We start from the raw sequence: 27562 nt of genomic DNA, 5'->3' as shown, positions 1-27562 counted from the left end.
CTTTTTCCACCGTAATCCTGGGAAACGCGCGTGGTGCTGAGCTATGATTTTTAAAAATCAAATGATAACTTGATACATTTCATTAATTTACATAATAAAGTCCAAGAATGTTCTTGTTTAAGCTTATCAAATCTACATTTTCACTTAATGTCAGCTCCGGTTGCTGTTTCAGTAATGCTAGCTTTCCTTTTGTAGGATTTACGCTAATAGTAAATGACAGGTTGACAAGCCACATACCCGGATGAAGCTGCACATGTGTCTTCTTTCCCTCTCTACAATGGTCCGACACAAATTCATCGGTAAGATATTTATCGCATCAAAACTCAATATTATGCTGACGTCACTAGTCCTCCACGTAACCTGCTCACTGTCACTGGTTTAGCAACAAAGCTAATGAAGCTAGCTTCTGGTAGAAAAACGGAATGACAACAGCTACCAACAATAACAATAATCAGAGAAGTTAAGTCCTTAACTACCATTGACAGCGATAGATCGATGCCAGACACTCCCAGTTCAGATGGATTGGACGTCTGTGCTCAGTAGGGCTGCGGCTATCGATTAGTTTTGTAGTCGATTAATCGTTGAACTAGTTAGTTCGAATCATCGAGTAATCGGATAAGTAACATAAAAAACTTGCCCTGCAAGCAGGACTCGATTTCTCCAATTTCTTGTCAGGGAACCTATCGATTTCTCCAATTTCTTTTCAGTGATTTTTGTTGTTGTTGTGGATGCTAAATACATTTGGCCTACGCTTCGACATAATGTCAAAAAAGCAAGGATCCTTTTCATTTGCCATGAAAAAAGAAAAATACAAGAAAATAAGACATATCAACCACCTAATAATAATTTCTCCAATTTATTTTCGGTGATTTTTTTGGGGCTCATTAGGTTTTTTTCCCTTCCAGGAGGAGTCTGTCTCGTAAAAAAGGACATTTCCTGTTCCCAGCAGGGGGCGCCAGGCCTAATGGGTGATATTTCAATGAAGTTGAGTTCAGGCTGGGATACATCACGTACATGCCAAATATGAAAAAGATTGAACGTTGTATCGGGGAGTTATTAGTCATTTTCATAATTTGGTGTTTTGTATCGTGGAGTTATTAGTCATTTTCTGAATTTGGTGTTTTGTCAAAAAAATGTACGACTTTGGGACCCCATCGACTTTGGCACGATGAAAAATACATTGTATCTTTTTTTCTCCTACAGATGAAGTAGCGGAGTGTAAAGCAACAGCCTTAATGAGTCAAAGCAGATTTTCACTGCTGTCATCAGATGAACCAATTTATCCCTAATATATTTAATTGAAAAGTACATAGTATTTTTTTTCTCCCACAGAAGAAGTAGTTTTATCCCTCAAATATTTCATCGAAAAATACATTGCATTTTTTTCTTCCACGGAAGAAGTAGCAGAGTGTGACACCTAACCCTAAACCCTAACCCGAACACACACACAAAAAAAAAAAACACCCCGCACAGGTCAGGCCCGTGAATGAAAACTCACCATTTTCATATGTGCAAACTTTGGTGAGTTTTCGAGCATGTTCAGAACTTCAAATTGGCCATTTTCATTTGCCCTGAAGAAGCCCTAACCCTAAACCCTAACCCTAATCCCCAAATAAGACCGACTTTGGTACTCCGCCCAGGTCAGGCCCATGAATGAAAACTCACCATTTTGATAACTTAACATCTCACATGTCTCATGAAGAGTCTCACCAATTTTGAAGAGGATCCAACTAACTGCCTCGGTGCAATGGTCTCAAACGTGCACCCTGGTTTTCGACAAAAATGGCATGTTTTTCAATATTCAATCCAAAATACCCAATTTCCTTTTGGGTTTGGAATATGGGTGCAAGAGACTTTTTGAAGCATTTTTACACAAGGTATCGACTCCCCAAATTTCATCGCTCTACGTTGAAAAAACCTAAATGGAGAGGCCTTTTTTAATAATTCCAGGGGGCGCCACTGAGCCATTATTTGATACTTTTTCACAACGTTGCCAAATTATCGAAATTTTCACGAATCCGCATGTTTGTGCAATTTTTGGTGAGTTTTTGAGCATGTTAAGACCTCCAAATGGGCGATTTTCATTTGCCATGAAAAACGAATAATAATAATCCTTAGCATAACAATAGGGCCTTAGCACCTTGTTGGTGCTCGGGCCCTAATTAAAATACCTGAGCTGAGCCTCGAACCGTATAAAAAAATAAATAAATGAGGATATAAGTACAAAAAAAAACACTTGGCTAACTTACATAGGAAAAGTCCGCTAGCTTAAACGCTATAAAATGCTGTTCTATTCTAGACTGTATCACTAGAATAAGGTAGAAGGAGTACACGAGACGAGCGTCTTCTCTCAACATCCACACTTCTCCATTTATTCAACTCAACTCCTTTGGCATTGCAAATCCATAGTGAAATAATTCCAGTACACAAACCCCCCCCCCTTACTTAAATAAAGTTTCTTCATCATTAAAGCAACATACACTGCAATGTAGTGTAATGAAACAAGGATTATTAGCAGCAGCAAAACACTTGTCCAAAGTAATAATATTCAATGTATAGCCAAGGTTTCATCCGGTAAGGGGAATAATATAAATCAAATGTAGCAGGGAGCAGTAATTTTCACTTCACTGAAGAGTAATATCAAAACTTGTCAATAAGAATCACTAGAACGCTTCACAATATACTGGACTGTCTCAGGAAATTAGAATACACAATATTCTAATTTCCTGACTGTCTCAGGAAATTAGAATATTGTGTATTCTAATTTCCTGAGACAGTCCTGTGTATATATACAGGACTGTCTCAGGAAATTAGAATACACAATATTCTAATTTCCTGACTGTCTCAGGAAATTAGAATATTGTGTAAAAAATTAGAATATTGTGTATTCTAATTTTCTGAGACAGTCCAGTATAGTAACCTGGAATTATTGAACCACAATTTCAACATTTTCAAAAGTAGTAAACAGCATTATTTTTTTTTCACATCAACATTTTCACAACATTTAATTATTGTACATAGTCCTTAAGCCAGGCAGGCTGCCTTCTTGCTCTAGTAGGCATATCCATCACCTGCTTGTCCATAGATTGATGAACTAAATCCCGGCCCTGGAATAGGGGTAAAGCAGACAACAGCATCTGATCCTGTATCACTGTCTGTCACACTTTCTGGCACCACAGAAAGGTGAGAAGCGTTCCATGTACATCCATCCTCCAGCACATAAGCTCTCGAACCCGCTTTTCTTAGCACTCGAGTAGGATCATAGAACTTTGACATTCCCCTTTTGACATGAAAAGGTTTCCTCACTCGGACTAAAGTTCCTTCTCTGCTCTTCGGTACCCGTGCACCCCGCTTCACACCCGTGTAAGTTTTAGTTGCACTCTGTTTAGCGGTGACACGTCTTCGTAATCCTTCCAATTGTAGTGAGTCAGATTTCCGTGGAGAACCAACGTCCACTTTGGTACGCATTGGTCGATTGAACATGAGTTCATACGGTGACATCCAGGTAGTAGCATATGGTGTAGCACAGTAAGAAAGTAGAAATTCTTGAACAAAAGGTTTCCATGGCATTTTCACTTGTTCAGCAGACAATATCGTTTCCTTAAGAACGCGATTCCAGCGCTCTATAGCACCATTAGCTTGAGGATTATAAAGAGACACTTTTCTGTGTTTAATGTCCCTCGCTGCCAGAAACTCGGCAAACTCGGCAGAAGTAAATTGAGTTCCGTTGTCGCTGACCACCTCAGTCGGATTTCCAAACCGAGCACACACAGAAGCAAGGAAGGTGGTAATCGCTGTAGAAGTTATACTCTGAGTGAAAGCAACCTCAGGCCACTTTGTGTAGCAATCCGTGAGTGTCACAGCAAACCTGCAGTCCCAGCTAGCAGACTCAAATGGTCCAACAATGTCTATGCCCACTTTTTACCACGGGGAATCAGGAAGTGGAATAGGCTGAAGTGGTGCGAAATGAGTCTTTGCACTTTTGTCATTCCACTGGCAAGCTTCACATGAACAAATAGTGTCCTGCACACACATCTCCATGCTTGGCCACCAGTACAAGTCCCGGAGTCTTTATTTGGTACGTTCAACCCCTTGGTGAGTCTCATGTGCCAAGTCCACCAGCTTCTTCCTCAATGCAAATGGCACAAGTTCGACGGTGAGGTCCCCTGTAAATGATCACATCTTGAATTGAAAGTTCATGTCTCGTAGCAACGTATGGTTTGAGCTCTTTCAGTAGATATTTTGCAGTCTCAGGCCAACCCCTATTTATCTGTACTCTAAGGGCTGAGAGCTCAGGGCACGCTTCACATGGTTCAGCAAATTCCTTCACAGAAAGTGCTTTTAGTTCTATGTCCAACAGAGCAACAAGTTCTGGTTCCGTCACCGGCTACGCATCCTCTTCCTCAGGGAGGGGCAAGCGGGAGAAGCAGTCAATCGCTTGATTTTGTGAGCCAGGACGATATTCCATATCGTAAGTGAAACACAAAAGTCTCGCAGACCATCATGCAATATGCATTCCTGCGCGACCCAGTTCTTTTGTTGAAAGCAAAGTTGTTAACGCTTCGTGATCGGTGCGCAGCATAAATCTTGTGCCCCACAAGAAAGTCCTCCATCTTTCAGCAGTCCACACACAAGCAAGTGCTTCCTTTTCAACAAAGGAGTACTTCCGTTCAGTTGTGTTCAATGTGCGTGATGCACATGCAACAGTACACTCGGTACCATCAGGATGTAACTGTAAGCACCGCCCCCAAACCATAATCCGATGCGTCTGTAGACACAATGGTGAGTCAAAAACAGAAAGCGCAGAACTATTCACAATGCGGTCCTTGACAGCTTAAAAACTCTCCTGAGCTTCCATAGACAACTGGAACGTGTCGTCACGCAAACATGCTCTCATCGGCTCCACGAGTGACGTGTAGTTATGTACAAACTTCTGGTACCATGCAGGGAGCCCTAGAAATGAGCGCAGTGTCGTAGCATCACTTGGCGCAGGAGCATCGGTAATGGCTTTGACGTGTTCTGTAAGTGGCTGAAGACCCTCTGCGGAAATTGTGTGTCCAAGAAATCGAAGGCTGGTTTGGTTGAATTGACATTTCTCCACATTTAGCTGTAGTCCAGCATCTTTGATCGCTGCAAGAGCCTCCTGCAGGTTGCGATCATGGTCACTTTTCATTTTGCCATAAACAATGACTTCGTCCAAATACTACTGGACCCCTTTTTTCCCTTTCAGTACAAGTGACATCATCTTGGAGAACGCACTTGGAGCTGAGCACAGACAATAAGGTACTCGTTTAAACCTAAAAAGTCCATCGTGCGTTATGAATGCAGTCAAGTCTTGGCTTTCCTCTGCCAAGAGCACTTGATGATAAGCATTTGCAAGGTCGATAAGGGAAAATACTGTAGCACCGCTCATTTCAGAAAACAAGTCATCCATATGTGGAAATGGATGACAGTCCATCACTATCGCCTTATTAGGTTCATGTAAATCCACACAAAGTCTCACCGCGCCATTCTTGCGTCGTGTAACCACAATTGGCGAGACCCATTGTGATCCATGAATTTTCTCAATAACGTCCATCTCCAATAGTCTCTGTAGTTCGGTGGAGACAGCTTGACTCACTGAAAAAGGAAGCCTCCGCAGCTGTTGTTGCAAAGGTTTCACTGCTTCGTTGCCTTCATTCACTCTCACCCGGTGAACAAAGCCTTTAGCTAAGCCTAGCTTCTCGGTTGCTAGTCCAGCTTTGACCTCATTCACTGGGAGTTCAGGTGAACACACAGTGTCATTAACAATGGAAAGTCTCAGTGCTCTGAATAAGTCCATCCCTAATATAGCTGCGCCCGTCTTCCTCACGATGTACAATAGGGCACAGAGCATGTAGAATGCTGCACTAAAGCAGATAGGCAGCCTAACACAGGGATGTGTGTCTTTGTATAAGACAATAATTTTACTTTTGGTTCGGAAAGGACCATGCCGTTGAAATGCTCTTTGTAGACAGATTCGGGAATGATAGACACAGCAGCACCCGTATCCACCACCAGTTCCACTGTGCAGGACCTTGATTCAGCAGTGATGCTCACGTCACATGCTATTTTCTGTATATGTTGTGTTGTATCAGTTTTCAGCACCACAACTTCATCTACTTTTCTTTCGGACTCCTTTTCTGAAGACTTGCACACTTTGCCAAAATGTCCCACTTTGTTGCATTTACGGCAGTTTACCTTCAGTGCAGGGCAATCTTGGGAATTAGCAAGATGATTAGAAGATCCACACCTGAAGCAGCAGCGGCGGTCCCGTCTTGTGCTGACATTTGTAGCAGCCACAGCATTGTTGCCCTTTCCTCTGCTACTCAGATGCTTAGTTTTAGCCTTTACCGTTTGTATTGGGGCCTGGGATTCTGGTCCTAGCGTCGGTGCATATCCAATAGCAGCTTCCACACGACATGCAATTTGTAATGTCTTTTCCAGTGTCTCTCTCTCTCACTTTTGAACAGTTTGCATGCTCAATGATCTGGTCCCGAATCATTTCATCACAATTGTAGTCAAACCCGCACGTAGCAGCAAGCTCACGCAGCGCGGCAGCATACTCAGCAATGGACTCATGCGACTTCTGTATTCTTTGCCTGAACGTGTGTCGTTCCACCATGACGTTTATTGCAGGGTAGAAGTGCGCACGGAGAGCAGCCATAGCTTCTTTGTAGGTAGTACCAGTATTTGCAAGTGTATAAAACAAATGCTGACCCTCTGTGCCCAAGCAATGAAGAAGGAGAGCGCGTAATCTCGTGTCCGGCCAGTCATCGCCATCCGCGTTGATAGCAAGCAGGTAATTCTCGAACATTTGAGCCCACGTGTCGAACGGAATCGTAGGTTGACCCGCACACGGCAGAAATAAAGCAGGAAGAGGCACTGCAACCGGCATCCTCGTCGCCAATTTGTTCTATTCTAGATTGTATCATTAGAATAAGGCCGAAGGAGTACACGAGACGAGCGTCTTCTCTTAACATTCACACTTCTCCATTTATTCAACTCAACTCCTTCTTCCTCGCAACCCAAGTACAGTCACATACTGGGCGCCCACTAGCGGCATGGTGGCATTTCAAATCAATAGTGAAATAATTCCAATACACAACAAATGCTAACTTTTTTTTTTTTTTTTTACAATGCTCTTAACTAATGATTCAAACACATATTCCCACAAAAAAACAGGGCAATATACCTATAAACTAAATTACGAATGCATTAAAAAACAGAAGCTCAAACAAAAACTTAGCTTATGTTGGTCTTAACAGGGAGCAGCTGGATTCTGCCTTGTGAAATAAGTTATGTCTGTTGCCACTAGAGGACATTGTATCCACACAAATCAATAAAAATTGGGGTAGTTTTGTGCTATTTTTCATTTTTGAAAGGCGAAAAAGATTGGAACAGCCTCTCGGCGGTCATTCTCCAGCTGCTTCCCCGGCAACAAGCACTCCTGCAGGGAATCAGCGAGCTGTAACTTGCTCGCCGCCGGGGAGTTGGCCGATCGGTGAAGACCATCAACGCCGCCGCAGTGTGAAATGGTCAGAGGTAGTTATGTGTGATTTTTCGTTTTCGAAAGGCGAGAATAAGACTTGGAAAACGCCGCTCGGTTCGGGTTAGCATGTCAGCTAGCTGTCACGCCTCCTGTTTTGTTTACTCTTTCCTCCGAAGCCAGGGCAGGGAAATGACAAAAGGCGGACTAACTCTGGTGGCATAAAATGCTGTTCGGGAGGTGCAAGAAGTTGACAGCTTTGACCATTATGCAGTAATTTTGCTCTGTCGTTCTGAATAAATGCATTTTGAATATTTCATATTCCATTTAGCACAAGACTGTTATTTGTCACGGCCATACCATTTATTAAGAAATTAGGGAAAAATACTTAGATAAAAAGAATATCCTGTAAAAATATTGGAGTGGAGAGATTGAAACAATGACGTTTTGCCGCTCTCTTCGTCACATTTTCCTCGTTCTGAATAATTCCCCCTCAATGGCCTGAATTCTAAAGAAATTCAAACGAAAGCGTGACCCTGCTGACGTCATCCCCTAGCTGGGGAAGCTAGAGCGCTATAATGACAGGTGGGGCTAAATGGCAGATTAAAGGACTAATTTCTCATCATCTGCGCTTTGCCAAATTGTTGCATATAGTCGAATAATCTCAAAATATGATTCTAATTAAAATAATAATGGTATTTACTGTAAGTTTTTTTATGCTGTACAGGGACTTTAACATGGGAGATGTTCCGAACCCCCCAAATAAAATAAACCTCAACAACTCTTTCCTTTCTCTTAAAGATCTGATCTATTTTCTGTTGCATTGCCCCTTTAATTCAATAAGCTTGTTTTTTTCCCTCTATTTGTTGTCCCAAAAAAACATGTGCATTTGAACCAGTCAGAGCTAACTATCCATGCTGATCACATGTCAGTATGTCACACAATTGAACGGACAGCAAAATCCAGGTTTTTTATTTTTATTTTTATTTTTTATTTTTTTTCTGACGCAACTTGTCAGATACAGAGAGACGCTGGGAAGAACTACGTAGAATAAATAAATGAATAATAAATATTGGTCGAAACGGATGACGCTACACAAGCGCTTTGTTAGGCTTGTTGTTAACACTTGTGTATGTAAATCTGTAGTTAGTAGATCGTTGTTATTGGAGATGCATGTGTGGCTGCGTGGCAGGTTTTTTTTTATACATGGCGTTTTTACAGTTGCCGTCATATTTCTGGATCAAAGCACCGTTCCGCCCCGTTTCTGGATCAAAGCACCGTTCCGCCCCGTTCGGGCCCCAAATCTTGTACCGGAACAAAATGCTGTTCCAGCCCACTTTCACCCCTGTTTATAACATTATTCAGGTTACTTATTTGTACTGTAAGAATTGAAAAGACAGCTATTATTTTGTTCAAGGATGATTCGCAAATACAGAAGAGGCGTTTTTTTTTTAAATCAGAATTTCATTCCAGTTGTTTTTTTTTTTTTTACATTATTATTGTTCTATTATTTTAGGAATAATAAAGCCCGTTGAATAACCTCAGAAAATTTGAATTTGTGTCTGGTTGTATAGCTTTTTTTTTTTTTTTTTTCCAATTGTATTTTCTATCCAGACGTCGGAGGCACACTTTAAATATATTAAAGTACTGAGGCATCTGAGTGAACTTAGAGTAAAATTGAAGTATCTTGAGGCCGGGCCAAGTGTCCCCTTTTTTGGAAATCAAAATATGGTCACCCTCTATCATCGTCAGGGGCACTGAAACATGATCAGTGAGGAAGAGGAAAATGATTTTCTCTTTTAATAAGTTTTTTTATTTTCCTAAATGAACAGCAGATGACGACACAAAATTCAAGAACAAAAAGAAAGCAATAATCATATAAACTATATACATTTACAGGTACTCCCAAGGTTACGAACGATATCTGTTCCTGCGCTGGCGACGTAACCCGAATTTCTGCTAAAGTCTGAATTAACCCTTTATGTACCCCAAAATAACTTTAAATACAATGTCATTGCCAAAAGATACAAAAATATGCTTTAAGCTCCGCTACACCCCCGGAAAAAGCGGAAGAGGAAGCACTGTAAAAAGTACAGTACTGTAACTTGTTTGGAGCTTTTGTTCAAATAAAAACAAACAAAAAAAATTTTCGGTATCGGCTCGCAGATTCACAAAATCAGGTGATTCCAACTGGGGTGCAAAAATATTCGATCGGGATGTCCCTAATAAATATATCTACATAAGCCATCGGAATTCAAATGGATTTGACGTCTATTGCTCTCACTGACAGTAAATACTGTAAGTGAAGTGTTGTCTCATAAAAGGAGACAAAGTAAAGAATAAAGCAAAAAATAGCTAGCGAGATGATTCATTGTGGCCATGTTGGTAGGGGGGACATTCCCATTAAAGGTAATGCGTGAACATGACCATTCACTGCATAGGGCCTCCAGTTCTATTGGATTGAATGTGGATTGCTGTCAATGGCATTGGCAGCCAGTGAGTTGGTTATAGTTGGCAAAAATGGGTGAAATGTCTTTTTTGTGTCCCACATTTCATTAGATATCGGCGTCAACCTGACCGATCCGGTATTCCGAGGGCTCTCCAGAGGCAAACGCAAGCACCAAGGTGAGTCTTTCTGTCACGTCTCCTTTCAGACTTTTGGCTGACTTGACCTGTATCGTCTCTACCCAGATGATTTCCAGGACGTGATTGACAGAGCTGTCCACGTGGGCGTCGAGAAGGTGCTTTTTTGTCCACGTGAACTTTTCCTAACTCATGTTTTTTTGTTGGTTATTTAGAATTTGACAAATCAACAACTAGTCAATTATCAAATGAATCGACAGCTACTGTATTGGCCCGAATATAAGACTGTGTTTTTTGCATTGAAATAAGATTGAAAAAGAGGGGGGGTCGTCTTATATTCGCGGTCTAGACATTATACCCATTCACGACACTAGATGACGCCAGATATCATTGAAGCGATGTTCTGTTATGACAGATCTCAGCTACTCTCCCCATTCACGACGCTAGATGGCGCCAGATATCATTGAAGCGATGTTCTGTCATGACAGATCTCAGCTACTAGTTTAAGTTAACCAGTTTGCATTATTTTATTGCAAAGTTTTTCCTTATTCAGATTTGTTTCAAGACAACAGTTACAGTTAGGCTTCACTTTAATGGTTAATGCAGTTATTGCAATTTTGTTGTTTTATCACAATGGATGTGTTTATTTACATTTCAAAAACCAGAAGCCATTCATTTACGAATGTGATTGCACTTAAGTTTACATATTTAAATGTTTAGATATTAAGATTTGAATGAGGCAAAATTACATGCGTTTTCTCTCAAATATATTGTTATAATAATTTGTTTCAGATGTACTGTAATAATTTTCTGTATAAAAATTAATTTGGTGTTCAAAAAGTCTTTTTTCAAACTTGAGTCTTGAAAAAGAGGGTGTCGTCTTATAATCAGGGCCGTTTTATATTCTAGCCAATACGGTATTTAGCTTGTCGATTTATCGTTTACGGATATTGTTGACGAAAAAAAATGGACAGAATCCTCATTTTATTCATATTCATATAGATTTGGCGTTTTTTTTTTGTTTTTTGTTTTTTAAGTTTTTTTCCAAATGGGAAAAAGTTGGAGAAAATCTGTAAATATTGCTATTTATTTAAAATATACAGTATTTAATATATTTTAAAAATGTAAAAAACGGTAAATATTTTCTTTAATAATTGAAAAAGCTTTTCTTTCTTTTTTTTTTTTTAATTAACCAGTATACATGGTACTTTTTACGTTTAAATATTTTATTTTGAATATACATAATTAAAAAACAAAGAAACTTCTCAAATTTTTTTTACTTTTAAAACTTATTTTTTTTAAAAACAATGAAAAAAACAGTTAATCTATTTTTTTTTTACTTATAAAACCTGAATTAAAAAAAAATATTTATATATATTTTTTTCTTTAAAAAACAAAAATATTCTCAATTTTAAACTTTTTGAAACTTTTCATGTTTTTAATTTGAAAAATCGGTAAATATTTTCTACTTTTAAAAAACTTTTATTTAAAAATTATGTTTTAATTAAAAAAAACTTCTCATTTTTTTTGTTTTCAGAACTTTTATTTTAAATATATATATTTCAATTGAAAAACAAAAATGAACTTTTTAAAACTATTTTAAAAGCAAAATGAATTTTATTTTATTTTCTATCTTTTTCTTAATAATTGTTTTTTAATTAAAATTTCAAAATTGGTAAATCACTATTTTTTACTTTTTAAAACTTCTATTTGAAATATATTCCGAAAATTGTTTTATTTTTTTTTATTTTCAAAACTTATTTTGAAATTTAAAAAAAAAAAAAAACTTTTTTGACAGTTAAAAAATGTTCTATATCTTTTGATTGAAAACACAATAAATATTCGATTTCTTTAAAACTTACAATTTTCCAGTAAATATTCCATTTCTTTAAGATATACAATTTTTTTTTAATTTATTAAAAAAAAAAAAAAACTGAAGGGAATGCGTTGTGCGCAGTTTCTGATTACAGGAGGAAGCCTGCAAGACAGCGAGGATGCCGTCCGTCTAGCCCACAGCAGAGGTACCAAACGCAAGGAAGGTGCGCTTCCTTTTCCCGGAGTTTCTGAGCGGGTCGTCCTCACCCGTACGCAGACGACTTCTACTGTACGGTGGGCTGCCATCCGACCCGCTGCGGGCAATTCGAGGAGGGCGACGGTGCCGTCGACTATCTGTCCCGACTCCAGGGTTTGGCGGAAGACAACCCGACCAAAGCGGTCGCCATCGGAGAGTGCGGACTAGGCAGGTCCAAGTCGCCGACACCTCACTCGACGTCAATGAGTTGAATTTGCCTTGTCGTCTTTATAGATTTTGACAGGTTGGAATTTTGCCCCAAAGAAACTCAACTCAAGTAAGTCCACAAATACAGTCACAAAACTTTTTCTTTTTTTTATATTTTGAGATAATATTTTAAATATGGATATATCATGCTGGCCAAAAGTATTCACACCACTGCAATTCTGTCAGATAATGCTCAATTTCTCCCAGAAAATGATTGCAATTACAAATGCTTTGGTAGTAATAGCTTCATTTATTTTGCGTGCAATAAAAAAACACAAAAGAGAATGGGAGTTTTTTAAAAATCATCATCATTTTACACAGAACTCCAAAAGGGGCCGGACAAAATTATTGGCACCCTCAGCCTAATACTCGGTAGCACAAACTTTAGACAAAATAACTGCGGACAACCGCTTCCGGTTTCCATCAGTGAGTTTCTTACAATGCTCTGCTGGAATTTTAGACTATTCGTCTTTGGGCAACTGCTCCAGGTCTCTGAGATTTGAAGGGTGCCTTCTCCAAACTGCCATTTTCAGATCTGTCCACGTGTTCTATGACTCAGTGCTGACCACTTTAGAAGTCTCCAGTGCTTTCTCTCAAACCATTTTCTAGTGCTTTTTGGGTCATTGTCCTGCTGGAAGACCCATGACCTCTGAGGGAGACCCAGCTTTCTCACACTGGGCCCTACATTATGCTGCAAAATTTGTTGGTAGTCTTCAGACTTCATAATGCCATGCACACGGTCAAGCATTCCAGTGCCAGAGGTAGCAATGCCACCCAAAATCGTCAGGGAACCTTCGCCATGTTTGACTGTGGGGACAGTGTTCTTTTCTTTGAAGGCCTCGTTTTTTTCCCTGTGAACTCTATGTTGATGCCTTTTCCCAAAAAGCTCTACTTTTGTCTCATCTAACCAGGGCACATTCTTCCAAAATGTTTTTGGCTTTCTCTGGTAAGTTTTGGCAAACTCCAGCGTGGCTTTTTTATGTCTCTGGGTCAGAAGTGGGGTCTTCCTGGGTATCCTGCCATAGAGTCCCTTTTCATTCAGACGCCGACGGATAGTATGGATTGACACTCTTGTACCCTCGGACTGAAGGAAAGCTTGAACTTGTTTGGATGACGGTCGAGTTTCTTTATTCACTATCCGCACAATCTTTCGTTGAAATCTCTCGTCATTTTGTTCTTTTCCGTCCACATCTAGGGAGGTTAGCCACAGTGCCGTGGGCTTCACACTTATTGATGACACTCTGCACGGTAGACACTGGATTGTTCCAGTCTTTGGATAGTTTTTGGATAGTTCAGGTCTTTGGAGATGGACTTGTAGCTTTGAGAATGCCCATGCTTCCTCACAATTTTGCTTCTCAAGTCCTCAGTTTTTTGGTCTTCTTTCTTTTCTTCATGCTAAATGTGGTACACACAAGCACACAGGACAGAGGTTGAGTCTTTCAAACTTTAAAGGGATCCTCTATTAAGACAAGTAATTCTTAAAAGATAAATGTCAGTATGAGTATAATAATTTGATATTAAAACCCCTCTTAATGTTTTTGTTTTAATAAAGTTTGTAAAATTATTTTAAGTGATAGATCGCCATTCTTGTTACGTCGCAGTGACGTCACGTCACTGGTCCCGTGGCCGAAATTCCGGCGTGTCACTCGTTAGCTTTCCCAACATTGTCATCAGTTCTACCATTCCTATTTGAACCAGATCTGAAAAGTGAAGAGCAGGACAGCACTGTCGGTCGTTCACAAGACGAGCTTCAGGGAAAAATGCGTGCAGCAAATACCTGATAAGACAAAAGTTGGGCAAAACTGGTGATGCGAGAGAGTCCTGTTGGGAACTCCGGTTGGGAGCGAGAGTGTATGCTGTCCGGTTTTATTAGCAGATATTCAAGGTAAGCATATTTCGTTTTCAAACTTATCCCAATATAATTATGTAGATTGTTAGCATCCAGAGCTGTCGTGTGCTTTACATACAGTACAGGCCAAAGAGCACACCTTGTGTAATCCATGTCTTGTGCATTGTAACACTTGGTAGCTAGGATACGAGTATAAAAGTGCCAAAAAGGGGAGAAGCTTCGTCTATGCACATTTATTCACAAAAAATCATATTTCCACCTTGACCACTCTTCACTCGGGAGCTCAGCAGTAAGCAAACAAGTGTTCCCTGACGAACTCCCAACATTGTTGTGAGGTCCACGTCAGAGTCACTGTAGCGTGCCACAGTACTTTAATTATTCAGTATGATTTGGGGAAAACTCCCACGAAGAATAGTCAACATAAAAGATAGCAATAGTAATCCAAATCTGCGTTTTTTTACTCAGTCGAAGATCCAGGAATTAGACCGATCCCATGGCAATGTCGCAGCCGTCGATTCCACAAAATAGACTGATCCGAAAAGCCGTTGTGGGACCGACGAATCAAAAAATGGACAGATCCGAAACCAATATTGCAGATGTGGTGGGACCGTCGGATCCAGAAAATAGACAGATCCCTTACTTGACTGAGGATCCAGGAAACATGTTCAGGCGCCAGTTGTAATGCGTGGTGGGTAGGGTACGTGCATACAGGGACCAAAAAGGGGGAGAAGCTTCCACTTATGCACATTTGTTCACTAAAAATAATAATTTCACCTTGACCACTCACTTCGCTCCCCTTGTTTCCATTTGACTGGAAATTGCATCCAAAAGCAGCTCATCGTGGCATTTTACTTCGCGAGTTTAGGCAGCAATAAGCAATTGTTTAACACGCTACAAATTTGGAAAGATACCAATTACGTCATCACTGCGAGCCCGCAAACCATGGCGCCAACTAACGGTCAAAATATGGACTAAAAATTATAAAATATTGCCATTGATTTAACATTTTAAGTGTTTCTAACAACATATTTTAGTTCAAGAGAACAATTGTGGTTTATTAGAGCCTACATGTATTTAAGTCAGAAGATCGCTTTAATACACTTCAACTGGCTGCACATGTGATTTAGTTATTGCCACCACCTGTTAAGTGCCACAGGTAAGCAACAGGTGCTGTAATTTACACAAATTTGAGAAGCATCACATGATTTTTCAAAGGGTGCCAATACTTGTGTCCGACCCATTTTTGGAGTTTTGTGTAAAATGATAATGATTTTTTAAAAATTCCATTCTCTTTAGTGTTTTTTCAATGCAAGCAAACTAATGAAGCTATTACTACCAAAGCATTTGTAATTGCAATCATTTTCTGGGAGAAATTAAGCATTTTCTGACAGAATTGCAGGAGTGCCAATACTTTTGGCCAGCACTGTACGTATTTTTTACATTTATAATAGTACCTTTACTGTCCAATTATTTTATTTATCGAAATATTTTTTATTTTTTTTGTATTATTGAATGATTTTTCAACTTTAAGAATAGCATGACAAAATAAGTGAAATTTAAGATTTTTTTAATGTATGTGTGAAAGGGCTCAAGATGCATGATGTTGCATTTAATCGACTAGTAAAATACGAAATGTTTCATTATGAGTAGGCGGTTAAACGATTAAATGACTAGTCGAGCACATCCCTAGTCCTAGTCATCTTTTAATCATTTCAAAAGGTGTTAGTCTTCATCTAGTTTTAGTCGACAAATACTTTGCGTCTGTAAGAATTCAAAGGTTTCTAATAATTTCGAATGAACATTAACAGACGAGCACATATTATCGCCTCTACGAGGACAACGCCAACTTGGTAAGGGTTTTCCAATGGTTTTATTTACAATCAGAAGCACCGAGCATGACTACTGTAAGCTGTAGTCAATGCCAAAAACCAACGCTCACTACGCTAAAGTTAATGCTAATGCGAATGCTATGCTAAAGCTATGAGTTACATTTACTCACTCAGCAAAGACCTTTACAGGCTAAAGCAACATTGCATATTCTCTCTTGTCAAGATAATAAAACAAATCTTACCATGTGTTTCAAAACAAGCAAGCCTGGAGCGCAGCCTGGCTATAAGAACATCATTGCTTATACGCCTTTGGTAGTGAAGGAGTGAACCACCAGTCACTGGTGACTGTTAGGGTGGGGGTGCACAAAATGTCACATGAGTGACATAACCAAAACATACAATAAGAAAATGTCACACATTGTGAACGTATGACAGATACTGGCACATTTTCGTCTCGTTGTGGTCTGGTCAGACGAAAACCGACATCCATCCCGTTATGTTTTGGTCCCCCAAGACGTATATTTAGCTCATTGTCGTCATAGACTTCATAATGTATTGGACGGCTAAGATCGGTCATGCATTGCGCCTCGCATTCAAGTAGGGGGCCGCCCACATCAAGAGATGCTATTCACAAACACGCAGGCAGCGATCTAACGCCGGATTTCTATTGAAAAAGTACGAAAGCTGTACCGCATACAGAAAGGGAGGATTGTCTCAGGAGTGATTTGTTCGAGGATTCAAGGTAATTATTATATTTTTTGTACCATGCATGCATTTTGAAACGTTGTGACAAAAATCAATGGGAGAAATTAACAGCTACTGCATTGGCATCATAGTTTGCATTATTTACGTAAAATAAATGCTAACTGCACGTTTTGTTTTTTTTTTTGCTATCAACCGAGAATCGCGACTGTTTTACATCCATATCTATAAAGAATTCGGGGATTTAAGCATTTATTCACAAGAATTTTCACCGGAAAAGCTCTGTTTACATCAGGCAGCCGCTAGCTACATTGTCTAACAGACTAGCATTGTACTTCGACATATGTAAGATAAAGCTAACTGCACATTTTTGGTTTTTTTTGCTTTCAACCAAGAATTGAGACCATTTTACGTCTATATCTATAAAGAATTCAGGGATTTAAGCATTTATTCACAAGAATTTTAAACGAAAAAAGCTCCTTGTCTGTGATTCCACTCGGTCACCTTTGACAGCCTTGCCAACAATGCACGCCCCCTATTTATCGGCCCCGTGTCCCGCCAATACATTATTAAGTCTATGATTACATATTCTCTCTTGCCAAGATAAGAAAACATCTTACCATGTGTTTCAAAACGAGCAAGCATGGAGCGCAGCCTGGCTTGTAGAACATCATTGCTTATACATTTTTGGTAATGAAGGAGTAAACCACCAGTCACTGGTGACTGTCAGGGTGGGGCGCACAACATGTCACATGAGTGACACGACCCAAGCAATGCTACGAGGCTTATTATGCGTACAGTACAATAAAAAGATGTCACATCTTGTGAACGTATGACGGAAACTGGTGCATTTTCATGTCTTTCTTGTCAGACGAAACCGGCATTCGTCCTGTTATGTTTGGGCTCCGAAGACACGTTTTTAGCTCGTCACCAAAATTGTTGTTCGGCGAAATATTACAATGGTAATCCGTTAATGATGGAAGGTGGATAATGTAAAAACAGCAACTTTGGTTCACCAATCACAGCGAACGTGTTTTTGGCGTTTTTTCGACACGTGGTTTGAGGTGTTCTATCTTTTCTGCAGATACTTTGAGATGCAGTTTGATCTGGCCGAGGCAACCAAGCTTCCCATGTTCCTGCACTGCCGCAACGCTCATCAGGACTTTGTAGGTGAGTCAGATTCCCGTTGTTGGTGTTTTTAAAAAAAAATGGTTGTCAATGGTCAGTAATAGTCATCTCACGCCATCTTCTCGGCTTTCAGACATCATGAGAAGAAATCGAGACAGATGCGTGGGAGGCGTAGTACGTCAAATCTCTGTGGGTTCTTCTGTCTTTTTGCACCTAGTTACTGTAAATCCACTTTGCCAGGTTCACTCCTTCGACGGGACCGCGGAGGAAGCCGCCGCCCTCATCGATCTGGACCTCTACATCGGGATAAACGGCTGGTGAGAAACCACAAACGTCTCGGATGCTCACATTCCACTAATAGGGCATTTCCTTCCAGTTCGCTTAAAAGCGAGGCCAATGTGGAAGCCATCAAGCGAATTCCCACCGAGAGACTAATGATAGAAACAGGTGAGCAGTGGCGAATGGACCGGGTCTCTGACGTCTCGGGTTTTGACGCGTTCCTCTGGCCCGCCAGATGCGCCGTGGTGCGGTGTCAAGAGCACGCACGCAGGATTCAAATACATAAAGACCACCTTTCCCACCAAGAAGAAGTGGGAGGCGGGGCATTGTTTGAAGGACCGGAACGAGCCGTGTCACATCATGTGAGTCTTTTGTTGTACGACAGGGAGGCACATTTATGTCAATTAGATCTCATGTGGGCCGGACCAATTCATTTTTGGCCAAATTTATTAAATCACTGGCTGCCATTTTGACTGGGAGAGGGCGAATGAACTGTTCATTTACCCTCTCCCAGTCAAAATAGATTGGACATCAAGCGCCGTCAATGGCACTGAAAAATGAGCATCCATAGCTAGTCCTAGGTTAAGTGAATTGACCTATCGCAAAACCACGCCACCAAATCCGAAAAGTCTGACATCTAGCCAAATATTTGCATAGGGATGCTATGTGGTCATGACTTAAAACTAGGGCTGTCAAACGATTAAAATTTTTAATCGAGTTAATTACAGCTTAAAAATTAATTAATCGTAATTAATCGCAATTAATCGCAATTCAAACCATCTATAAAATATGCCATATTTTTCTGTAAATTATTGTTGGAATGGAAAGATAAGACAAGATGGATATATACATTCAACATACGGTACATAAGGACTGTATTTGTTTATTATAACAATAAATCAACAAGATGGCATTAACATTATTAACATTCTGTTAAAGTGATCCATGGATAGAAAGACTTGTAGTTCTTAAAAGATGAATATTAGTACAAGTTATAGAAATGTTATATTAAAACGCCTCTTAATGTTTTCGTTTTAATAAAATTTGTAAAATTTTCAATCAAAAAATAAACTAGTGGCCCTATTCTGTCCTCAATGTGTGTGAGTACACAAACGGACAGACAGCGAACATAAGTTCCAAAAAGAAATCAGACGGTGTGGCAAAGTTGCATGGGCTTTACTGAAGTCATCTCTTTTTGACAGGAGCACGTTTCTTGTATTTTTGTAAAACTGAAAATAACAAGGCAATGTGTCAATAACTTGCATAAATCACAAAATAACATAAAATGTACACACACGTGTCCATTTGAGCAGTAGCACTAGCCAATTAGCTCACAAGCATCTAACAATGTAACTGCATTTCACCACATATGTGAACAAATTCAAATACACATCATCAATAGCTATCTAATGCTCATGAATATAAACAAAGGAGGAATATAACTCACAAGTGATGCATGTATTAGACACAAACAGTGTGATGGGGCTATGAGAACTGCCACTGAATACTGGATGCGGACGTTAGCTGGTCTGAATAGCACTGTCTATTAGTGTGAGTTCGCGTCAACATATAATCACGTCAGAAAAGCGCGCCGAAACCCAAATAATCAGCTGCACTGAATCGCCAGCAGAGGGCGACATTACGCCATATAACATATGCAAGTCACACCCAAGCACCAGCAGAGGGCGAAAAAACTCCATAAAACACAATTAACAAGTTGGCCTTTCACTGTACTGACATTTAAATCTGTCTGAGCGGGCCTAGTGCGTTAATTGCGTCAAATATTTTAACGTGATTAATTTAAAAAATTAATTACCGTGCGTTAACGCGATAATTTTGACAGCCCTACTTAAAACATAATTTTTCTAACTTTAAAATAGCAATAACACGATGGTTTAATGTTGTGTGGGGTACCTGTGATAGAGTACCGCATGAATGCTAATTTTAGACCGTAAGGATGCGATACGTCACCATCGTAAACCGGAACCGGGTTAACATACTGTAGAACCGCGCTTGCATACAACCAATGCTAGTACTGCTTGTTTTCAGCTGGTAGTCTTTTAAAAAACGAACAAGCCAAGTAAACACTGCTGCTATGGAACTTGTAGAAACAACTCTGGACATTACGACCATCCACGTATGAAGGATGTTTTTTTTTTCACACGTTTCCCGAAGCCAACAGGGAAAAAATGTGAACAATGGATGGACTTGTGCGGCCGTCCAAAAGACCAGTTTAACGCCAGCAAATTCAAACTATTCACCTTCATATGTAGTAAACATTTTGTTAGGGGTCATGGTCCTATAGATGACAATCTTGATCCATTCCCTGCAATACCCTGCCCGAAAGTGGTAAGCCGTTTTGATATTTTTACTTATTGTTTAGCTTGGCGACTTAAATATTATTTATATATCACAAGAGTCAAGGAGTCCTATTTTTCTAAAATACAGATATTTCAATAAATTTGCCATGTTTGGCCTTGGTCTTTTTGTAGTAAGCCTGGTCATGCCTACAGGTAGGCTCTAGAGCAGACATGTCCAAAGTGCAGCCCGGGGGCCAAATGCGGCCCCTGGTCAAATTTCATCCGGCCCCCAGCCTCTGTCATAAGCTCAATAACGTCTGGCCCGCACACAGACTTAATAAATTGGTCAGCAGTACTGCTACCAGAAAATGAAGTTGCTTCCATACTAAATGCTGCCCCTTATTTACCCTCTAAAAGGCAGCAGTTCTCTAAGCAACATTACCCCATGTGACCCTTGACTTCCAATTTTCTAAAATGGCGACAATCAACAACAAAAAAAAAAGAAAGTTGACTTCGACGGACAACACTTCAAGGATAGGTGGAAATTGGACTGTTTTTTTTTTCACTAAAATACGCAACATTTGTGTGTGCCTCATTTGCAAAGAGATAGTCGCTGTTTTTAGAGAGTTCATTATGAGGCGATATTACCAAACAAGACACGCTGACATGTACGACAAGATTACAGGGAAGATACGCAGCGAGAAATTGAAGCAACTTGAAGCTAGTTTAATTTCACAACAGCAGTATTTTGCAAGAGCCCGAGAGTCAAAAGAGAACGCCACAAAGGCTAGTTGCGAGATTGTTGAAATTATTAATTTAAAAAAGATTATAAAGTAAATGTGACACACAGAATGGCTTGCTAAAATTTGCTTGAATATATTGTTCTACGTAAAAGACGTCAGCCAATGTCGGCCCCCCACATTTTTACCACACCAAATCTGGCCCCCTTTGCAAAAAGTTTGGACACCCCTGCTCTAGAGTAAACATCTCGTTCTTACACTATTTACTAGAGCTGAAATGAATACTTGAGCAATTTGAGTTTAAAAACTGATCCGAGTAATTTTATTCACCTCGAGGAATCGTTTAATTTTGCCATCTCTAATCATCACGTTTTGCCCGGACTACTTTTAATGTGGGACAACGCGCTGACGTCACGTGCGTAGAGGAAGAAGCAATAAAAAAATTTTAAAAAAACCTTACTGCAGCCGACAGCCGCCACAAACTACGCCGACGTTGCTAAAAACTAGCCCGCATGATGCTAGTATGGTAGCAGGTAGTGTCCGATGCATCTCATTGATATCGCATGCATTTAGGACTAGATGCGAAATGACAGACTAGGCCGCGTCTGGGCAGCGTTAGTAAACTGCCGCTAAACGTTACTGTCACTCGCTCACGTAATGTTAGCCCTTCGGAGGGCTAGGTTTCTATTGATTATGACCACTGTCGATGCGTGGCTAGCGTGTTTTACATACAGGCTTTATTTAATCTGTAAAAACACAGCGCTGTAGAGTTATGAGGGTGTAAAATTAAAACATAATAAAGCTAACTGTCAGTTTTAGCTCAGTAGTCATTGCTGAATAAAAAACCAAGTAGCACTGGTCCCTAATGTGCTCCAATACAGCAGGTATCATACATTTATTTTGAACACTGCAAAAACTCAAAATCCTATCAGTACTTACAGTTTAGACTTACTTAAAACTTAACTAGAACTTAAAAATAGCTTGACACAAATAAAAATTCAATTGAAACACGTGGGAAAAACACGTAGCTTTCAAGTGATGTGTGTTATCAAGCGTAATTACATTTTTAGGGACGAAATATGTTTTTTTTCCAATAAGCTCTAAAAGCAGTGAATTTTTTTTTCTAGTTACATCTGAGATGCAATTGTTGGCGGTTTTCAACAATGTACATCGAAAATAAAGACATTGATTGACTGAAAATGGTTCAATATAGGATTAAATGTCTTTTTTTCTCATATATATTTATAATTGCTCTTTACCTAAAAAAAAAAAAAAAAAAAAAAAAAAAAGTTTTATCCGATTTCTCGATTAATCAATAGAATTTTCAGACGATTACTCGATTGCTAAAATATTCGATAACTGCAGCACTAATACAAACGCTTTCGTGCGAATACTGCTAGTTTTTTTTTTTTATTCAAATAATATGGGACCTTAATGGAAAAATAAGAGAACAATCCAACCTTCAATACAAGTGCATTCATTCAGTGGGGAAAAAATCCCACATAAAGAAAAATTATTTGACATCAAATAATTTGTGTCACAATTATTAGTACCCCTGGTGTTAATACTTTGTACAACCCCCTTTTGCCAGCAAAACAAGGTCTGGGGACTGAGATGGCCATGGGGAGGGAGCTTGATTTTGTGTCTGGTAAACCATTTCTGTGTAGATTTGGCCATATGTTTAGGGTCATTGTCTTGCTGAAAGACCCAGTGACGACCTATCTTCAGCTTTCGGGCAGAGGGCTACAGATTTTGATCTAAAATGTCCTGGTATTTCAAAGCATTCATGATGCCATGCACCGTAACAAGGTTCCCAGGGCTTTTGGAAGCGAAACAGCCCCACAGCATCACTGACCCACCCCCATACTTCACAGTGGGTATGAGGTGCTTTTCAGCATGCGCATCTTTCGTGGCACGCCAGACCCACTTAGAGTGTTTGTTGCCAAAAAGCTCAATCTTGGTTTCACACAAAAATACACACGGTCCCAGGCTTCAACTGGGACCGTGTGCTCAGATGAGATTACATTACGCCACATTGTTGCTAACTGTCATATGCTATTGTTTAGCATGTCATATGCTATTGTTTAGCATATGATTCATTACCATATTACTATTCATCCTTCACACAGCCGCTGGAAACCGAGGGACAAATCTTTCAGAACACATGACATAACGCTACTAAGTAGCTAACATCATAGCTAGATTGATATTCGGCCTGTGGGGTTTCTCGTTTTTAGGTTGAGAGCGGTAGCATTTTGCCTCGATTATAATAATGGTCTCCTCTCTGTAGAGTTTACTGGTCCTTCTCAAAAAATTAGCATATTGTGATAAAGTTAATTATTTTCTGTAATGTACTGATAAACATTAGACTTTCATATATTTTAGATTCATTACACACAACTGAATTAGTTCAATCCTTTTATTGTTTTAATATTGATGATTTTGTCAAAAAAGTCAAGAAAAACCAAAGCTCCCTATCTCAAAAAATTAGCTTATCATGAAAAGGTCATCAAAAGAAGCTACTAACCTAATCATCTGAATCAACGAATTAACTCAAAACCCCTTCGAAAGATTCCTGAGGCTTTTCAAAACTCCCAGCCTGGTTCATTACTCAAAACAGCAATCATGGGCAAGACTGCCGACCTGACTGCTGTCCAGAAGTCCATTATTGACACCCTCAAGCAAGAGGCTAAGACACAGAAAGAAATTTCTGAGCGAATAGGCTGTTCCCAGAGTGCTGTATTAAAGCACCTCAGTGGAAAGTCTGTGGGAAGGAAAAAGTGTGGCAGGAAACGCTGCACAACCAGAAGAGGTGACAGCACCCTGAGAAAGATTGTGGAGAAGGGCCGATTCCAGACCTTGTTCAGTTTTGTATAATGAATCTAAAATATGTAAAAGTCTAATATTTATCAGTGCATTGCAGAAAATTATTAACTTCATCACAATATGCAATTTTTTTGAGAAGGACTAGTATTACCATGGACACACCGCTCCACTGTATACTGCAACCCTCTCTGTCTGGTTGAAGACGAAAATCATTTTTTAAAAAGCATACAAAAAACATTTCATTTGAAAAAAAAAAAACAGGTCTATTGCCAGCTGTAGTTGTGCAAATTTAGAAATTTGAACTCCCGCCATCATCCATAAATCAATCGTTCCTTAATCACTGTCACTGAGAGAATATGACAGAGCCTTGGGTTGACCAAGTTTTACAGTGGGGCAGGGCTATTAGGATATGTCCATTGGACATCTGTCATTGTCAATGGTAGGCAGTGCATTCATTTTGTGTCACTTCATTGTGATTTTTAGGGTAATTACAGGTCACTTCCTGTAAATTTTGGATCATTTAGTATTGATAATTGGGGCATTTCCAGGTTACTTCCTGATGATTTCATGTCACGACATGTTTTGTTAACTCATTTGCTGCCATTGATGGCGCAATGTAGACTGGGAGGGGGCGAATTAACGAATTTGACTGAGTGCCATCAGTGGCACTGGTATTTAAGAGAGAAAGGTAAGGTCGACGCACAAGATTTGTCAAGTTGAACTCCCCACTTCATCTTAAATAACAATGACATTTCATTAAAGTTCAGGTGTAAATTAAAACAAAATTATGTTTTGATCAAAATTTCTGGCCCGGATGGCTTTCACACTGAATACATTTGTGGTGTGGTACAGACAAATCCTGGAGGTGATGGCCGCGGCGAGGGAGGAGGACCCCTCGGAGCTCTCCGCAAGCATCTACCGCAACACTAGCAAGGTTTTCGTCCCTGCTAAATGAACCCGGTTGGTGCTTTTTCAGGGTCAGAGACACAATGCCTATACTTAATAAAAAGGGAGATTTAATTGCCTGAGCACACGCGTCCTCTGATTGCTCTCTTGTATTCGTCCTGTTTTCTCACCCTTGAGTGGAGCTTTGGTGTTTCTAATCCAGCTTCTGTAAATGTTATCTCATGAGGCCTTGAGTTCAGCCAGTGCTGTTTTTGGCAACCCTTTAAAATTTTCATCTTAGTCTTTTGAACGGAAATACTTTTTAGTCAACGTCATACGCGCATTTTAGTCATTTCTAAATGTGTCAGTTTTGTTCAACGAATACTCACGCATTTTCGTATAGGTTAAGTTGACGGATAATCAGTTTTATTCTGCAAATATTTAAAGGTTTTAGTCTTAAAAAAAAAATCCAACAATTTCGCATGAACAACATTGTTTTTGAGTAGTATTACACAGCATATGTTTTGAAAAATGTACGCAAACTAATATAACCAAAACCATGTTCACACCAGCACTAAATCAGGAGCAGGTTTATCAAAACTACTACCATTATTAAAAGCCAAATGTAAACTGCTACCAAGTCCAAACCACCGAATGCAGCACTTCTTCCAATGATAATACACACTCAACATGAAAACAGTACATTATTTTCAATTAATTATTTCGGCCTAAACGCTAAAAATTGTAAACTTTAGGAGGATGGCCGCCACGCTACTGCTAATGCTAATGCCAACGCTAACGTAAATGCTCTGCTGATGCTATGAGTTACATTTAGTGTGTGATCACTCAGCACAGACCTTTCAAAGCTAAAGCAACATTGCGTATTCTCTCTTGCCAAGATAAGAAGGCAAATCTTACCATGTGTTCAAAACAAGCAAGCCTGGAGCAAAGCCTAGCTTGAAAGACATTGGTGGGTGTGGAGTGCAAGGGGCGCAGCACATGTCACGTGAGTGACACAACCCAAACACTACTACGATGCAGGCTGACTAACTACATGTACAATAAACGAATGTCAAGCATTGTTAACATATGACAGAAACTATGGCATTTCTGTCCTGTTCTCGTCTCGTTCGGACAAAAGCTGGCAATCGTCTTGTCATGCTGCAGTCATTGAAGACACATTTTTAGCTCATGACAATCACATCATCATCATGAAAAATGTTCGTCAAGGAAATGTTTTTGTTATAATCATTTTGGACGGAAACAACAAGTTCAGTACGCAGCCTTTGCTAACTCAGATAGCAAAATATAGCTGGAGTGGATATGGGCCAGATCCGCCCCTGTCGATTGACTTGCCGGATCAGCAAACAGTTTTGGGCCAGAACTGGTCTAATGTAGCAGACATGACATTAATGTATAGCCCGGATATTGTCCACGTTACCCAATCTAGGCCAGCACTTGGCCAGATGTAGACCAGATTCCCAGATATCAAAATATAACTGGAGTGGAGATGGGGCAGTCGTAATGCAAATTTCGGCCCAAATTCATAAAACTGGTCCACCCCAAACTGACTTCACTTGCAGGATCAGCAAACAGTTTGGGGCCAGAACTGGTCCAAAGTAGCAGAAACCACAATCTATGGACCAGATAAAAAGATTATTTCATTTGGAACGAGCAATTACACATTCAAGATGGCCCATTTTTAGACTGTAAACAACATAGTGTATTTGTTAAGGTTCTGGGGTAATGGGGGGAACCAAATGCAGAGACAGGAGGCAAACTGACTGTGGTAATAAGACATAATTGACTGTTAGATGGACTGGCGGGTAATATCCGAAGAATCCAGCGGGCAGTTTGGTGGCAGAACAGGTGAATGGTGAGCCAGGCTGAAAATGGTTTTGATACAAATCTGGCCCAGTGCTGGGCCACATTGGGTAACATGTTTGCCATATCCGGGCCATATATTAACATGGTTTTTGCTACTTTGGACCAGTTCTGGCCCCAGCTGTTTGCTGATCTGGCAAGTGAATCCATACTGAATTTGGCCAATTGTTCAAACAGACACTGGAGTGGATCCGTTTTACGAAACCGGGCCGAAATTTGCAGTATATCTGGCCCATATACACTCGTTATATTTTGCTATCTGGGTAACGTTAACGCTAGTTTAAAACAGTCAAGCAGTAACTTCAAAATGTGATTGTGACTTTGAATATATTGGACTTACCATAAAAAGTGCCGTCCGCCAAGAAGTTGTGTACTGATCCTGCATGTTCTCCATTTTAGTGTAGCAACATGGATGCCTGCTTTCAGGGTGCGCGCAGCTGTGACATCACACGTTGACCATTAATTACAGATTTTTAACGCGTCCGGTCTGCACGTTCCATCCCGGAACAGTGCGTAACCTATCTTCTTGACTGTCAGATTCATGATCCTGGCCGCATCTAGCACACTAATGTTCAGCGCGTTTGATTGCGATACGAATCTGACGAGCTGAGGCCGAATCTGGCACACAGTCACCTGCTATTGGTGAATTTGATGAGCTAACCTGGACATAACTGCCATCGCTCCCATTGCCAGTAGCACACAACCGGCTAGCAGAGTCAAAAAATAGTATTGATGCAACATTAGTTGTATATTTTTCAGACTATAAGTCGTA

At 39.9% G+C, this 27562-nt stretch overlaps 1 protein-coding gene across 3 annotated transcripts; it reads left to right on the top strand.

Moving 5' to 3' along the window:
* Positions 1-15: 15 nt before the first annotated feature.
* On the top strand, positions 16-27562 carry tatdn1 (TatD DNase domain containing 1). Of its 3 annotated transcripts, none has more exons than XM_057827967.1 (12): positions 16-299; positions 10067-10132; positions 10199-10248; positions 12048-12111; positions 12183-12329; positions 12396-12438; positions 17833-17918; positions 18010-18050; positions 18117-18193; positions 18253-18323; positions 18391-18517; positions 24874-27562. In XM_057827967.1, the coding sequence occupies exons 1-12, from the start codon at positions 242-244 to the stop codon at positions 24974-24976; spliced, it is 933 nt and encodes a 310-aa protein (XP_057683950.1). In that variant the 5' UTR covers positions 16-241; the 3' UTR covers positions 24977-27562. The 3 variants fall into 3 exon arrangements, with proteins under 3 accessions (XP_057683950.1, XP_057683949.1, XP_057683951.1); XM_057827966.1 differs by having other exon boundaries at positions 18238-18323; XM_057827968.1 differs by lacking the exon at positions 16-299 and adding an exon at positions 5304-7563 and having other exon boundaries at positions 18238-18323.

Source organism: Corythoichthys intestinalis, chromosome 22 (genome assembly GCF_030265065.1).
Source record: "Corythoichthys intestinalis isolate RoL2023-P3 chromosome 22, ASM3026506v1, whole genome shotgun sequence".
Taxonomy (NCBI): domain Eukaryota; kingdom Metazoa; phylum Chordata; class Actinopteri; order Syngnathiformes; family Syngnathidae; genus Corythoichthys; species Corythoichthys intestinalis.
Note: the sequence above shows the minus strand (reverse complement) of the source record. Positions and strands in the feature narration are given on the sequence as shown.

Coding starts and splice junctions, on each gene's coding strand:
- tatdn1 (XM_057827966.1), top strand. CDS start 242: ATGAAGCTGCACATGTGTCTTCTTTCCCTCTCTACAATGGTCCGACAC. Junction 300..10,066: donor GGTCCGACACAAATTCATCG/GTAAGATATTTA, acceptor ACATTTCATTAG/ATATCGGCGTCAACCTGACC. Junction 10,133..10,198: donor AGGCAAACGCAAGCACCAAG/GTGAGTCTTTCT, acceptor GTCTCTACCCAG/ATGATTTCCAGGACGTGATT.